Consider the following 15,467-nt stretch of genomic DNA (forward strand, 5'->3'; position numbering starts at 1 on the left):
GGCCCTGCACTGAGGGCTGGGGGACCACACAAGTACAGAGAGGGGGCCCCCCCTGGGACAGATGTGCAGGACTCTGGCTGGCCAAGGAGGTGCATGCAGGTGAGCGGGGAAGAGTCCTTCAGCTCAGAGCACTGATGGCGGGCCCTGGGGACCCTCAGGCCTCGGCCCCCGAGCCTAAGGCCTGGTGATGGGGTTCCTGAGAGCTCCCCCATCCGTCCTATGAACAGGCACATGCGCACGCACAGATGCAGACACAGGAAGATATAAACAGGCACACGCGCACGAACAGATGCAGACACAGGAAGAAACACCAGCTTAGAGGAAAGGATGCACATTTTCTTGTTTAACAAAATAAATTAAATATACGAAGCTTCAGCTCAAACTCTATATAAAATTACAGAGGCCTGGGGCTGCCACGGGTAGTGGGGTGATGGATGCCCGGTCCCGAGGTGGACATCCAGCGTGGCCAAAAGGCCAGGTGGGTCCTGGGCCTCAGGAGAGGCCAAGTCTCTGTGGCCCAGCCCTCCTTTCATCATTATTAATATTATTATCTTAATTTCTTAAATATAAATATCAAGGGCCCCTTCTCTCTGGCAGTGGGACGGGAGGCACCCCCAGCCAGCTCCGGCCTCTCAGGACGGGGCCTAGGACTGCTCCGCCCGACCCCCCTGCCCAGGGCACTGGTGGACTCCTGGACACCCAGGACAGGTGGTGGCAAAAATAGCCTGGGCAGGGACACAGGCGGGCAGGCGTAGGGAAGGGGTCGGAGTTTTTGGTTTGCAAAGCCAGGGTGCCTCTCAGATCTCCTGCCAGGCCGGGGTGGGGGGGTGACCACAGCCCCCATGAAATCCTTATCACGGGGCCAAGGGATTCCTTCATGAGCTAGCCCATCGCTACATGCGCACTGCAGAGTTACAATACAGACCTTCCCAAAGGCTTCTTAGTCTGAGTGTGTGTGTGTGTGTAATTGTGTGTGTGTGTCCAGAGGTATGTCATGCATGTGTGTGCGTCCAGGTGTGTGTGTGTCTCACGTGGGGCGCCTCTCACCCGTAGTCCATCTTCCTCTGTGGCCCTCTGCCCCAAGCCTGCCCGGCTGGCCGGCCCTCCACAAGCCCACCCCGAGGCACCCTAGCACTGGTAGTGGATGTGTTGATGCTGGTGGACCTTGCCCTCCACGTGCGAATGCGTGTGTGAGTGCGTGTGCGTGTGCGTGTCCGTGTAGAGTTTGGGGTAAAGCTTGGGGCCGGCGGCTGAGCCCGTGCCCAGCAGGTGCTGGGGGGCCGCCGGGGGCCCGAGTTCCTCACACAGCCCCACACCGGGGCCGGCACCAAGGGTGGGGGGTGCCGGCAGGTCCTTGTCCCCGACACGGTCGCGGGCCGTCGCGGGCGGGCGATGTGCAGGCACCGGAGGGGCAGGCGTGGGGGCGCATGGCTTCTTCTTGGCCTGGCAGAGCCACAGGAGCACGGTGCCCAGGATGAACACGGCGCCGGCTGGGATGCCGATGACCACTGGCCACGGCAGGCTGGTGGTCGAGGACGAGGGGGCCACGGGCGGCCCTGGCGGCTTGGGGTCTGCAGGAGAAACCGAGGAGGGGGCGGGGAGGGGAGCGTCACGTGTGGGCGTGGCCGGGGCGGGGCGGGGCGGGGCAGGGCGGGGCCCACGCACCGGGCAGCACGGTCAGGAAGGCGCTGCGAAAGCTGTAGCCCATGGTGTTGGCACCCAGGCAGATGTACATGCCCGCGTCGTCCTGGCGCGCGCGTGTGATGAGCAGCTTGTTGAGGTAGGAGCCGTCGGGCCGCGACCACACGTCACCCGTGGGCAGCACCACGAACTTCTGGCCGCCCACGTCGATGGTGGAGTTGTAGCGGCCCTCAGCGCCATACTCCACGCGCTTCAGCCACTGGATCACCGGCTTCACGTCGCTGCGCACTTTGCACTGGAAGGATGTCGTGCCTCCGAAGTCCACCGTCGTGTTCACGGGGTGCGTGCCCGTGAGGACAGGCTTGGAGCGCGTCCGCTCTGCGCAGGGACATGCGTTGGGCACAGCCCCGGGCGCCAGCCCGCCCCCACCCCCAGCCCCGGCACTCACGGATCACGTCCACCTTGTAGGTGGCGTTGATGGCGCCCGCGCGGTTCGACACGCGGCACGTGTACTTGCCGCTGTCCTCGGGGCGCAGGTTCTTCAGGCTCAGGGTCCACTTCTTCTTCCTGTGCTCACCAGCCTCCGGGCGCGTCAAGGCCTGGTCATCCTTCATCCACATGATGTCGGGCCGTGGGTGCCCACTGGCCACGCACTTGAGCCGCACGGAGCTGCCCACGGGCCGCGCAATCACCCGGCGCCTCATCTTGGAGGGCTGCGTGAAGCGGGGCCGGGCTGCGCAGGGTGGAGGGGAGCGGGCGGGGCATAGAAGTCAGCGGGCACTGGGGTGGAGGCACAGCCCCACCCCCCGACCAAGATGGTGATGTCTGTCCCTGTGCTCACCCCATTGCTTGCTGGCTGGGTCTTCCTGGCCCCCGGAAGAGCCGTCATGCCCCGGGCTCTCCCTTCCTGGACTGGTGTCGTCTGCAGAGGGGAGGGCGCATGAGAGGGGCTTCGGCAGCCCCTGTAAGACCCCAGAACTGGCTCCCGGGCCCCAGCCTCAGGCCCAGCTGGGAAAGCTCTAGAAACGCCAGCAGGAGGCCACGGGTGCACACCCACGTCTCAGAATCCCAGAGACAGCTGGGCAGGAGCCGCCCACCCGGCGCACTCCCTGGGTGCAGGTGACCCCGACAGGCGTGGGTGGGACGGAGATCTGGCTCCCCCACCCTGGCTCCGGGGGGTCTGCAGGGCTGGGGGGAGGTGGGGACCAGGCCCAGCCGGCAGCTGCAGTAACCCTAACCCACATCAAGGGGCCGAGGGCTTGGTGAGCTGACATGGCTTGCATACCGCCTGGTCATCCTCCCCTTTGAAAGGACGCTGGGGGGGACACCCACAGTATTCCCATTCCACAGCCCAGAGAAGGCCTGTGGGGCCTGAGGGGGGGCGGCGTGCTGAGGAATGCCCCCACTCCCAGTGACAGCCGCCGCCTCCACGGCCCAGGACCAAGGCCAGGCGCTCAGACCCCACCCCGGAACCCAGTGGAGGGGTGTGTGGGTCAGGCTCCTCCTTTGTGTTGCCAGGGAGCCTGCCCCGAGGGACCCGCCCGGGAGCCCATGGGGGAGGGCCAGGCACCAGCGCCTGGTACCAGCGAGTGGAGGGCGTGTTGCTGGGGGCGCCGCCCAGTCCCCAAGCCCGGGCCCCAGAGGCAGAGGAGAACAGAAGCCCTTTCCTTCCCAGCGGCCCCTCTGAACTCCGAAACCCGAGCCTCAAAGTCATGGCCGACGCCAAGGCTGCCGGCCCACCTGCCCCACCAGGCTGCCCTTCAATGGGACCACCACCTGGGGCCCCCATACCCACTCCTGCCGCCCCCCCAGCCAGCCCTGGCCCCCAGGTCAGCAGAAGTTTGGGGGAGAAGGGGTCGGGAGGAAGGGGGACCCCAAGGTGAGGCCTGAGGGGGCGGGGCCCAGCCTGGGCGTGGTGTCCTGGGCTCAGAGGCGGGGAGCAGGACGGCTCTGGTCCTGGGGGCAGTGGGCCGAGCTCATGCAGGGTGAGGGGTGGGCACACAGGGAGGGTCTGCCTCCCCGCCCGAGCTGACTAGTCACACACAGCAAGGCCCCGCCCTGGCACGGCCAGCACTGACCCATCACGATGAGGGTGTAGTTGACGCTGAGGCTGCCGAAACCGTTCGTGGCCTTGCACACGTAGGCGCCAGCGTCCTCCCGTTCCACCTCCTTCACCTTCAGCCCCTGGGGCAGCACGCGGAAGCGGCTCCAGCCGCCGTGGATTGTCCGGCCGTCCTTGGTCCACATGGTCAGTGGCGGCGGGTCCCCCTCCACGGGGCACTGCAGCCGCACAGTGCGGCCGAGCCGGGCCACCTGCCGCGGGACTACCTTGTCCGCCATCCTCGGGGGGCCTGTGGGGGTCAGAGGGCTCGATCAGGGAGGAGGGGACCGGCAGGTGGTTGGTCAGGGCCAAGGCAGGCATGGGCACTGGGAGCCGGGGGAGGGCTGTCCCTGCCGGGCCCCCTTCCCAGGACTCCACCCAGATACGCCTACCCAGCTCCCAGACCACAGGAGGCGGCGTTCACCCAGGGCCCACTGCGCTCCCGCATGGGAGCCGGAATGTGGCTCGCCCAGGACGCACGTCCACAGGCGAGCGAGGGCGGCCCCCACCACCTCCCTGCAGGCACCCTGTTTGTGTGTGCACGTGCGAGCGTCCCTGCGTCTGGTGACCCGTGTCTGTGCCTGTGTGTGCATGGGCTGCATCAAACCAGGTCTGCCTGCCTGGACAAAAGCCTCCCTGCTGCCAGCCAGGCCACACCAGGTCACCAAGGCCCTGGAGTCAGAGGGCAAGCAGCTGGGTATCCCAGCCCTGGGTGACCACTGTCTGCCATGGGAGAAGCCTGAGTCCCGGGCTGAGGCCATGGTGCCCTTCACCAGCGGGAAGAAACCCATCCCCGTCCCCACCGGCCCGGGTCCACCCAGCCTCATTTTCTCTGGAGTCAAGTCCAGGGACAATGGGGATGACCAGGCCTAGAGGGCAGCGAGAGACAGGCCAGCTGGAAAGGACGCTGTGGACATCAGAAGGCTATGGAGCTATCTCCTGGTGGACCCTCAGTCCCCTCCCCGTGCTCCCATGCCTGACACCCTGAGCTGGGGCTGGTCTGCAGCCCCTACACCACAGGAAGACCACGAGGGGTGGAGGGCTCTTACGTGGTCACCCACCCACGGTCCCTCCAGACCAGGAGAGGCAGCCACGGGCACCCAGCTGCCCTTCCCAGGGGCTTGGCTGGGCCTGGCTCCCAGGACTCCACCCACCAGCCACTGGAAGGGGCAACCACCCCACACGGCAGCCACTCCAGGCCGTGAAGGCCACGTCCCGAGCCCTGGCCACACGGAGGTGCCGGAGGCGCGGCTGCTCTGAGACGCTGTCGCTCCAGGGCCTGAGAGCGGCATGTGTTTTTAATAACCAGCTGGTGTTTCTTCAACATGCAATTGCCAGCTGATTCTGCTGCCGCCTTGCAACCAAAGTGCTCCTGTGGGTCCCCCAGAGACTGTAGCTCCCAGGGACTCTCACAGAGCATGGGCCCCCATCGCCTCTGCCTGGGGTGCGGAGGGAGGGTAGGGGGCTGTCCCCATTTGGATGGAGGGAGCTGACAGCCCAGGGCTCAGCTTCTCTGGGGCCCCAGGTGGGGAGGGGTTCCCGAGTCTCTGATTCCAGGGGACTGGGGTGTGAGGGACACAGAGACACTAGGCACCTTCCCTCTACAGCCTCCCCTCTCCACATCCTGCCCCATTCGGGTGGCCCCACCCCCTCCAGACAGCCTCTGGACAGTGGGCCATGCCAGAGGTGCCAGCCAGCCAGCCAGCCCTCTGGCTTCCTGATACCCGCCTCTCCCTAATCACTCGTCTCCAGGGCCCCCCAGGCACCTACCCAGATCGCAGTGGGAGAGGCTTCAGGGCCCCCAGACAAGTGGACCTTCTGAGGCCCCCCAGGCCGCCCAGGATCCAGGCCTCATTCCCAGGCAGACCCTGTCCACCACCTGTCACTGCCTGAAATTCCACCATTCACAGGGGCCTCCCAGGCTGCAGGACAAAAGGGCACCCCCCAGCCCTTCCCGGGCTGACACCTGGGTGCAAGGATCACACACACACACAAGCACAGGCACAAGGACCCACACATGTCCACACAGACACACGCAATGGTCCGGAAAGCATGTGGGGAGGACGGTGCCCGCACGAGGAACAGCATCCCTCCCTGCTGGGACTCTGCCTGTCCCAGCAGCATTGTGGGGGCACCACTGGCGGCTGGTTCAAACACCCCCGACCCCGGAAGGAGCCCGCCTCAGTGGCAGAGAAAGCGCCAGCCTGACAGTGCGGCCCCTCCCTCTCCCCACCCTCCAGAGGAGGCCTTGTTGGGGGGCACCTACTGGGTGGCAGGGACGCCACCCTCGGTCCTGTGGAGTGAAGGGACAGAGCCAAGTGACGGCCAGATGTGCCGGAAGTGTGGCCCCACGGGCCGGCCTGTGAGCAATGAGGGGGACACGGCAGCGCCCGTCCAGAGGCCCCGGCTGGAGCCAGCCTTATCCTAAAGCAAACAGTCCCCCTCCCCTCTGTGGCCAGCCTCACCCCTCTCCACCCCCACCTGTGCTCCGGGGAACCCAGACACGAGGCCGGGTTCCTGCCCCCCACCCCAGCCTCTGCAAGAGACCCCCCAGCAGGCTCACCAGTGGGAGGCCTGGCCCCCCAGATTCCTGGGAATTTTGGCCGCCAGCACGGCTGCTGCAGCTCTATATTTAGCCTGGGAAACACAAGCCCTGTTGTTCCACCTGGACAAGGCCTCCCACTCCTCAGCCACGGGGAAACTGAGGCCTGAGCTGGAGACCAGGAGGGCGTGTGGGTGGGGGCAGCTGACAAGAGCCTTAGCGCCTTCCCCGTGAGCACCTCCTCCAGGAAGCCCCAACCCTGCACCCACCTGCAGTCACAGCCCTAGGAAGCTGCGGGCACAGGCAGGATGCACATGGCGCAGGCAGGGCAGACGCGGGGCAAAGGCAGGTTGGGGCAGGGTCTCGCCCCAAGAGGGGGGCTGAATGTCAAGGTAACGGGCAGGGACGGTGTCGCCCCTTCCTCTCCTCCATCCTCCTCCACCCTTAGCTGTGAAAACATGGTCAGGAATGGGGGTAGTAGCGGGGATGGGGGGCAGCCGCTCCGAGGGCCCCACAAACCCAGCTTGGATTCCCAGCCGCCATCCAGAGCTGCTGTCACACACAGACCCTGTCACACCGACCCCCAGATGCACACCCCAACAGTGGATGCAGACTCCCTGCCACACACACCCCACCTCTGAGCACTCCAGACGCCCAGGCCCACAGACCCTCCCCCTGCCTGGCCAGGAGCACTGCTTTCCCCAGTTTAGTATAACAAGACCCGGCTGCAACCCCAGCTGATACCCCTCCTGCCCCGGGGCCCAGGGAGGCAAAGATGCTGGCAGGGACAGAGAAGGGACCCCCAGCTGTGGCCCACCCCATGCCCACCACCCCGTACCCCCAAGCCATCTTCACAGGCCCTCGGGGCCGCCCCGAAGCTCAGCACCCCACACCTCACTGCCCTGCGGCCTCCGCCCAGCCTGGCGCACCTTCCCGACACCCCCTTCCCCCTCCCCACACCAGGGGCACGGTGGCCTGCCCTGGCCACTCCATCTGGACCCGCACTCCCGCTCTGTTCACCGTCTGTCAGGGGCTTGGCCGTGGCAGGGGTGAGAGGGATCCCAAGTATCGGCTCCACCCCTCCCCACCACCCAGGGTGTTCTGTGGGCCCTGGCTTGCCGACCCCAAGCTCCCTTCAAGAGGGGCTGGGCCAGACGTCGCCCCTCTTCCACGGCCCATGTGTCAGAGACCAGCAGGGGCCACAGAGGCACCGGTGGTCTCAGCCGTCACCCCGTGAAGCCGCAAACACAGGTAAGGATGAGGGTGCATGAAGCACCGGCCGGCTCATCAGGGCAGCTCTGTCCCGCACAAGCCCTGCGAAGGCCCAGAAGTTTCCAGCCTGGAAGGAATTCTCTGGCAGGGGGCGGGGGAGGTGGGGGGAGCATCGGGCTAACCAGCATGGGCCTGGCCGTGGGGTGAGGGCGGCCAGCCAGGAGCCACCGTCCTGCTGTGCAGGCCAAACTAAGTGAGCAGCGTGGGGAGGGGCGCTGGGCCCTGGCTGGGGGGCCGGAAGGGGGAAGGTCCACCCGGCCTGCCTGGGCACCTGGCACCAGGCAGGGCAAGTAGGCACTCTCTGGGGGTTGCGGGCGCCCAAGGTGTCCCTCACAGTGAGGACCGGGCACAGCTGGGTGAGCTGGGAAGGCCGTAGGGCCAGCACCCTCCCCAAGAAGGCGAAGCTTGGGGGGGAAGGACAGGAACACCCCAGGGCGGGGGCACAGGTGAGGACCACCCCAAGGCTGCCACGAGGGGGGCAGGCTCAGCACACGTGCACACCCGCACTCGCACACAGGCTCCCGGTCACCAGCCGGCCCAGGGCGGCCCCCGGGGGCTGGACCCACGGGATCTGTGGTGGAACTGGTAGGACCCGCAGGACAGGTGGTTGCCCCAGAAACCAGGCCATTCTGGGCGTGGCAAAGGGACGGGCTGACCCACCGAGCAAGCCGGCGGGAGCGTCCCCTCCACCGGCTGCCCAGCCGCGCACCAGGGGGCGGGCAGACCGGGGGCCTCCAGGTCTGTTCTCTTCTCGGGAGGCCCCCAGATGGACCTCCAGTGGCCCCCCAGCTTCAGAGCTCCTCCGCCTAACCCTCACCACCCCCAGGACCGACACGGGAGGCCCAGAGCATCACCCTGACAGTGCCACTTCCTGGGGGGGACCCATGTGAGCTGCCAACGGGACAGTGACCAGAAAGCAACCAGACCCACCGCCCGGGCCCTCCCCAAGGGACTCAGCTGAACACCGGGCAGCCCCATCGGGTGTCCAGATCTCACTAGGCCCACCAGACTCAACACTGTCTCACCCCAACCCTGCCCACCCCGCCATCCACCCCCACCTCACCAGCGTCACTTGACCCAGACCCTCTCCCAGCTGCCAAAGGACCGAGAAGGCCCTTGTCCAGTGGGACCTCCCACACCTGCCGGCACTGGACCCAGAGCACAGGGTAACGCGCCGCGGGGCCCAGACCACCCCAGGGGCCCCGCCCCAGGGGGCCCCGATCCAAGTACCAGAGTCACCTCGGAGGGGAGATGAGGACATTTTCCTGAGCCTGGAGCCCCTGGGCGTTTAAGCAGAACCTCGAGGGTGAGGGCGATGGCTATGGCAGCAAAAGACCCAACGCACCCAGCAGCCCGGCCTGCGCGACCCCAGGCCAGAGCCCCTCCCTCCCACCCATACCTGCTCCATGACAGCCCATGCCCACGGCGGGCTTCTTGAGGCGAGGACTGAGGCCATGGGGCCTGAGCAGGCCAGCCCAGACTAGGCGCCCCCAGGCCCCTGGAGGCCACGGGGCAGGCTACCTGGCCCTCAAGGCGCACACGCTGTGTCAGGCTGAGCTCGAGAGTCAGCCCCAGTCCCCGCCGGAACCCGGACAGGCTGCTGCACGAGTGCAGAGGGCAGCCCTGAAGCCACTGGCAGTGGCCCTGGATCAGGAGAGTGTGCTCCGCAGGCCCCGGCTCCTCCGGGGCTCAGGATCATGGGAGCCAGAGGGGGTCCCTCCTCCCCGCCTGCTGCCCCAGGCCCAGTTATTCACTCCTCAGCCACTCAACAGCGCACAGCTTGTGTAAATCTCTCATGAAATAAACTCCCCGGCAGGAAGAAAAGCAATTGTGTTTCCTGCCAAGATGGGAAACCCTGGATTTCAGCAGCCCTTAGGCTGGAGCAACTCCTGCAGTGCTTCAGGGACAGCTCCTAGAAACCCCACCCTGGGCCAGTTCTCCTCAAGGGGGCCAGTCTGTGCTCATGGTGGGTAGGCACCTACCCCACCCCCTGCCTGCCTCCAGGCCCCACCCCCAGCCACTCAGTGGGGGCACAGGGGGTGGATGGAGGCCCCAGGACTCCTGGCCGGAGCCAGGAAGGCTGGCCACAACGTCCTGGTGGAAAAGCCCCCAGGACACCCCCTTAGCTGACCAGCCTCTCCGCCCAGCCCTTCCCCACTCAAGGCCCCTACCTCACTACACCAAGGCGCCCATGTCCACTGGATGTCCACTCTGGCCCCGGTGAGCTGCCCACCTCTGCCCACAACATCCCCCCAGCTGGAGGCCTGTCCTTGCCTACCCTGACCAGCACCCACCTCTCCTTCCAGGCCCTGGGGTGACGCCCACGCCTCTGCATTCCACCTCCCTCCAGTGGACCCCGGGCTGCGACCCCACCTGAGGTAGCCCAGGACCGTGGCCCCTGCTCTCCAGGGGCCCGGAGAGAAGCGAGCCTGGGCTTGACCAGGAGCACCTGGTGGCCACCACTAGGAAGAGCGGGTGGCGGGCAAGGTAGGTGGGGCCACACTGGCTGCAGCATCCCTGGGGTCTGGGAACGGTGGCATGGGCACGGGCACGCCTTCCTTCCACATGCTGCCCTGCTGACGGAGGCCGTCACCTGGACGCACCAGGGCTGCAGTCACCAGGCAAGGCACAGCATGGGGCAAATGAGGCCAACGTGGATGGCCACATAGCGGGTAGGCAGCCACAGCCCACCTCCCCCAGCACGTCAGTGAGCCTGAGCCGCCCAGGTGATCGGAGGCTGAGGCTGCTGCTGGGGAAAGCCAACATGTCCCCCGTTAGGGCTGCGGAGCCGGGCGGGAGCCGGAGGCCCACTGATCCCCCCCGCCATGGAGACAGAGCCTGCGGGCAGCCCAGGCTCAGCCTGGCCCAGCCAAAGGCCACTTTGTTCAGCTCCCTCCTCCCCCCCAGAGGAGACAGTGATTTATTTTCCCTTCCAGGAGTGGGGCCCAAGACAAGACGTAAATGGGGCCGCTGGCCCACATCCCCAGCTCGCAGAGCCTGGGCCGGGCTCCCACAAGTCCACCTCAGCCCTGGCCGCACACTGGCCAGCAAGGCCTGCAGGGATCTAGAGGAGAGGAGGAGGCCCCCTGCAGCCTGGCCAGAGGCCGAGGTCAGACAACGCACATGCACACGCCACAGCCGCCCTGACGGCCACATGCTTCCCCAACGACTCACACACCCCAGCAGACCCTTCCCACCACAGCCCCAAGGCAGGGCAGCCCCAAGTCCTCGCCATCCCGCAGGAGGTAGGGCACCCGGGTACACCGGCCAGGTCCAGGGGACAGGGAGGGACCTCCAGGGCTGGCTGCTCAGAGACCGTCCACTGCACCACCATCCTCAGAGAAGTTCACACGTGGCACTTCTCAGAAAACCCTGAAATGACTTCTTCCAAAGTAATTTGTAAAAGGTATTTCATTCGGAACCTCTCAGAGCTCCCACTGTGAGAAATAAAATGGAAATGGAGAAAGCCAAATTCTTTTTTCAAATTTGAAAAAAAAAAAACAAAAACAGTTTAAGACAAACCCACCAAGATTGTGAAACTTTGGGAAAAGGGGAACTTTAAAAATATGATTGGAGTCTAGAAATGTACCGATTCCAGAAATTGTGACACCACGGGGAAAACGGCTTTCAAAAAACCACCCAAACTCTCTCTGCGCTGGTTTGTCAGCCTAAAGAAGGTCCACGCTCAGCCTGTTCACTCGCCAAGTGGGAAGGGCCTGAAACAACTCTGCCCTCCAGTCCAGGCCTGGTGGAGAAGCCAGCACAATTCAGGAAGAGCACTGCCCCCCGCACCCCCAAAACCACAGAGGCCCTTGCCCTTGGAAAGGGGCTCCCACCTCCCTACTGCCGCCAGGGCCCTCACCATGCAGCCCAAGGCCTCAGCCAAGGGGCACAGAGCAGGCTGTGGTCCCTCTGGGACCCCTCGGCGCCGAGGCAGGCCCTACCGCCCACTGCCATCCACAGCCCGCTGCCACCCGCCACTCCACCTCCGGCTCCAGCCAACAACCAGGCCAGGCCAGTGGCCTCCAGAGCCTCCCTGGCCGAGTGGCCAGAGGACCGGCAGGTGCGTGGATGGGGGAGTCCAAGCAGATAAAAGAGCAATCAGAGTCCAGGCCGCTGGCCACTGGCAGAGGGGGGGCCTTGCTGGGCATGACCTGAGTGTCCGCAGTACCCTGGACACTGCCCGTCCCAGCCACGCCTGGGCAGCCCCCACCCTCAAGCGAGCCAGCCAGTCCCTGGCGGGGCAGGCGGGGCCGGGGGTGGGGGTGGGTACCGTGGCATGAGGCCCACCTGGGCCGCCGCCCGCCACCCCACACCCGAACGTGGCCATATAAGGCCGGGTTGGTCTCAGTGCGCCCGCTGGGCGGCAGCGGCGCGGGGGAGGGGTGCGAAGCCTCAGAGGACTGGTAGACAGGGCAAGGACGATCCTGAGTGGTCAACACACCCAAAGGGCTGGCCTGGCTGCAGGTCCCGCCTAGCTGAGGGAGGCCAGCACTGAGCATGGCAGTGGGAGTCTGCGGGCACGCATCACCCATCAGCCAAGGACGCCCCTTGCTGGGGCTGGTTGCAGGGGCAGGGGTCCCTCCGGAGGCATCTGGGCCTGCCCGCTTGCACAGCAGGTGCGTGAGCCCACGTCCAGGCCCTGGTGTGGTGCACGCCAAGAGACGTAGTGTGTAGCCGGAAGTAGGTGCTCTCAGGGTCTGCCTTAAGACAGGCCTCTACCCTCCACCATGCAGTGACCCCATGCACTGGGCACTCAGTCTCCCAGCCCCCACCCTGTACCTCCCTAGAGACAGGCAGGCCTAGGGCACAGGGCTGGGTCATTAGTCCCAGAGGCCAAGAATGTCCCCACTGTCCCCACACCCAACCCTGGCCACCAGGGGGATCTCTGCAGGTTCCCAGGGGCCTAATTCGGTCCAATGTGGCCAAACAGCCCATCACTCATGAATCCACCGTGAGCAGCTGCCCGCAACTGCAGGGATGTGTGTGTGGATGTGTGCTTGTGTCCTGAGGGGAACTGGGGCCAGAGCCCACCCTGCCAGCAAGCGTGGGGCCCCACGGATGAGCTGGGGGTGCCCTGAGGGTGAGGGGTAACCCTTTGGGAGAGCTGGAGGGACCTCATGGGTGAGATGGGGATGCCCCATAGGTGAGGGGTGCCCCACAGGTAGCTGGGGAGCCACGTGGGTGAGGGGGGCCCGCGGGTGAGCTGGAGTGTCCCATGGGTGCACTGGGGCGCCCCGCCGGTGAAGGGCGGGCAGAGCGGGGCCAGCAGGGGCGGGGCGCAGGCACGCGCGCCAGGCGGGCACTGTGGCAGGGTTCAGGGCCGGAGGGAAAGGGGCGGCGCTGGCGGAGGCCGGGGCGCCGGGCTGGGCGCCAGCACTCACCTCGGGCGGCGGTGGCCGGCGGGAGGGCCCCCAGCAGCAGCAGCAGCGGCAGCAGCAGCACCAACGCGGGGCTCGGCGTCATCTCGGCCAGTGCGGACCTGGGGTGTATTCAGACGCCGGTCACTGCGTGGGGGTGGGGGTCGCCCCGCCCCCCGCCTTGGGCCCCGGAGCCGCCCGCACCCCAGCCCTGGGTCGCGGGGACCGGGGTGCGGGCCGCCCCGCCTTCCCTGCCGCGCTCCGGGCGGAGGAAGCGGCGGCGGGGGAACCGTGGTTATCAAAGGCAGACAAAGGGTTTACACTAATTACCGACCTCCCCCGCCCCCCCTCCAAACACCGTCTGGATTCCTGGCTCTTGTAACTCGGGCCCTGCCCGCGGGACACACAACACCGGCGGCCCCGCAGATAATCGCCTGCGCCATTAGCGGACAAATTTGCGTTGGGGGGGCCCACGTGGGGTACGGGGCGGGGGCGGGGCACTGGCAGGACCTCGGGCCAGGCGAGAGCGGCGGCGGCGCGTGCCGGTGCCGGCGGCTCCCCACCGCAGAGCGGGAACCCGGACGTTCTCAGCCCGGGCCCCCGCCCCCGGCCCCGGCCCCCGGCCCTCCCGAGTCGGCCCGCCCAGTCTGCCCCGGGGATCGCGGGCGCGCGGAGGGGCTCACCTCGGCGGAGCTCGCGGGCGGCGGGGCTCAGGGCCGGGCCCGCGGGGCGCGCTGCGCGGTCATCGCCGCCCCGGGCGCCGCACCCCGCCGCCCCGCGCCCCGGGGCCCGGCCTCGGGACGGGGCGGCGCTACCTGGGCGCGGGCGGCTCGGGTCGGGGCCGGGGCGGGAGCCGCGGGCTGGGGCCTGGGGGCGGGGCGGGCGTCGGGGTCGGTCCGGGGGCCGGGGCCGGGGTCCCGGGGCGGCGGGGCGAGGGGCCCGGGGCGCCGCGCCGCGAGGCGTCCTTCCCTGCGGGGCTTTGTCAACTCTCCCGGAGCGAGCGCCGAGCCCGCCGCGCGCCCCGCCCCGACACAACTTCCTGCCAATCGGCACGCCGAGGCCGCCGCGTCCCGCCCCCTTGTCCCGCCCATCTTCCCGCCCCTCGTCCCGCCCCGCGCCCGAACTTTCCGCCAATCGTCGTGCGCGCCCTCCCCGCCCGACTGGCTCCCCGCCTTAACCCTCGCGGTGCGGGCGGCCCGCGGGCGGGTCGGCTCCCCGGGGCGCGGCCCCGCCCCCGCCCCGGCCGGCCCTAGCCCAGCCACGCCCCCGCACGGCCCGCCCCTAGCCCCGCCCCCAGCTGTTCCCACCCTCCCCAGCCAGGTCCAACACACCGCGCCCCCTCACGGCCATCCGCCGAGCCCCGCCCAGGCCCAGCCCAGTTTTGCGCACCTCCAGGTCCCGCGGCGCCCACCTCACAGCTACACCCGTTGGCTCCCGTGTCTGAGCACACAACTTCAGGCCACCAACACCCCGCGCACCAGCTGGGCCGTCAGGGCCCCGAGGTCTGAGCCCCCGATTGTCGTGGGAGCGGAGGGGAGATCCAAGACCCCGCTCTGGCCCCAAGAGACTCCAGGGAGGGCCAAGTCGCATGTGATGTGGGGTACTGAGGTCCTGTGCAGATGAAGAAACGCAGGCACAGAGAAGTCAGGTAATTTACCCAAGATTTCCAAGGCAGCACTTGGCATGCCCAGGACTGGAACCACACGCTGCAGAATCCAGCTCTCCTGGGGATCTTTCTCCACACTGCCCCACTGCCCTTCCCTTTCCTGTTCAGCAACGTGCACACACTGGCTCCCATGCCTCCCCTATTTCCATCCATCAGGGTCTTCCTGAGCAACCCCCATCCTCTCTGGCCTGAATCAGTGGGCCAGGCTCCCCTGGCTCCCCCTCCACTGTCACATCTCTGGAACGGAGAATCATCATTTAAAACACAGCCTTGACACGTCTCTGGCTCCCCAGTGCCCTCAACACAAACCCCATCACCCTTGAGGCCCTGGATGCCTGGGTCCTATCCAGCTCCCACCCCCACCCCCTGCAGCCCTCCCTCCATCCCCTCTGGACCTTTGCCCATGCTATTCCCTCGGGAACCCTGCCTGGAACAGCCTCTCTCCTCTCAGGAGCTCCCTCTCCCAGGAAGCCTTCCAGGGAACACTAGAACTGGAGAGGCCTTGCAGGTCCGAATCGCCAGGGCAGAGGAGACCTGGGTGAGGGTGTGAGCCATCAGGGTTTGGGGCCCGGTGAGACCCCGGCTGCGCACCTCTTCCAAGCCAGTGAGAAGGCGGTTCCCAAATCCTGTCTCTGGGCCCGGGTGGGCACCTCGTGGGAGGGTGGTGGTGAGCCAGGCATGCCCCCCATCCTGCCCGCACGCGGGGTGAAGGCCCAGACGTTGACAGACCCGAGTAGCCCCCCTGCACTTGGAGTCAGGCCCCGCAGCGAGAAGCCAGGAGAGCGGGTTCAGTGCCCACCTAAGGACGGTGCCAGCGGCGCTGGGGGTCACAGACAGGTGCTCTGGGACAAAACGGGCATGTGGGTGAAGAGGTCGGGGGCTAGT

The 15,467-nt window shown here is 67.0% G+C and overlaps 1 protein-coding gene across 2 annotated transcripts; it reads right to left on the bottom strand.

Annotated features, from left to right (window-relative positions):
• Window positions 1-331: 331 nt before the first annotated feature.
• FGFRL1 (fibroblast growth factor receptor like 1) lies at window positions 332-13,668 on the bottom strand. Of its 2 annotated transcripts, none has more exons than XM_060089616.1 (7): window positions 13,600-13,668; window positions 12,941-13,038; window positions 3,720-3,992; window positions 2,483-2,563; window positions 2,090-2,374; window positions 1,666-2,019; window positions 332-1,571 (listed from the first exon to the last, which is right to left on the bottom strand). In XM_060089616.1, exons 2-7 carry the CDS (start codon window positions 13,020-13,022, stop codon window positions 1,129-1,131), a joined length of 1,518 nt encoding a protein of 505 aa, XP_059945599.1. In that variant the 5' UTR covers window positions 13,023-13,038; window positions 13,600-13,668; the 3' UTR covers window positions 332-1,128. The 2 variants fall into 2 exon arrangements, with proteins under 2 accessions (XP_059945599.1, XP_059945610.1); XM_060089627.1 differs by having other exon boundaries at window positions 12,941-13,063; window positions 13,600-13,625.
• Window positions 13,669-15,467: the final 1,799 nt, after the last annotated feature.

This window comes from Mesoplodon densirostris, chromosome 1 (genome assembly GCF_025265405.1).
Source record: "Mesoplodon densirostris isolate mMesDen1 chromosome 1, mMesDen1 primary haplotype, whole genome shotgun sequence".
NCBI classification, from domain to species: Eukaryota; Metazoa; Chordata; class Mammalia; order Artiodactyla; family Ziphiidae; genus Mesoplodon; species Mesoplodon densirostris.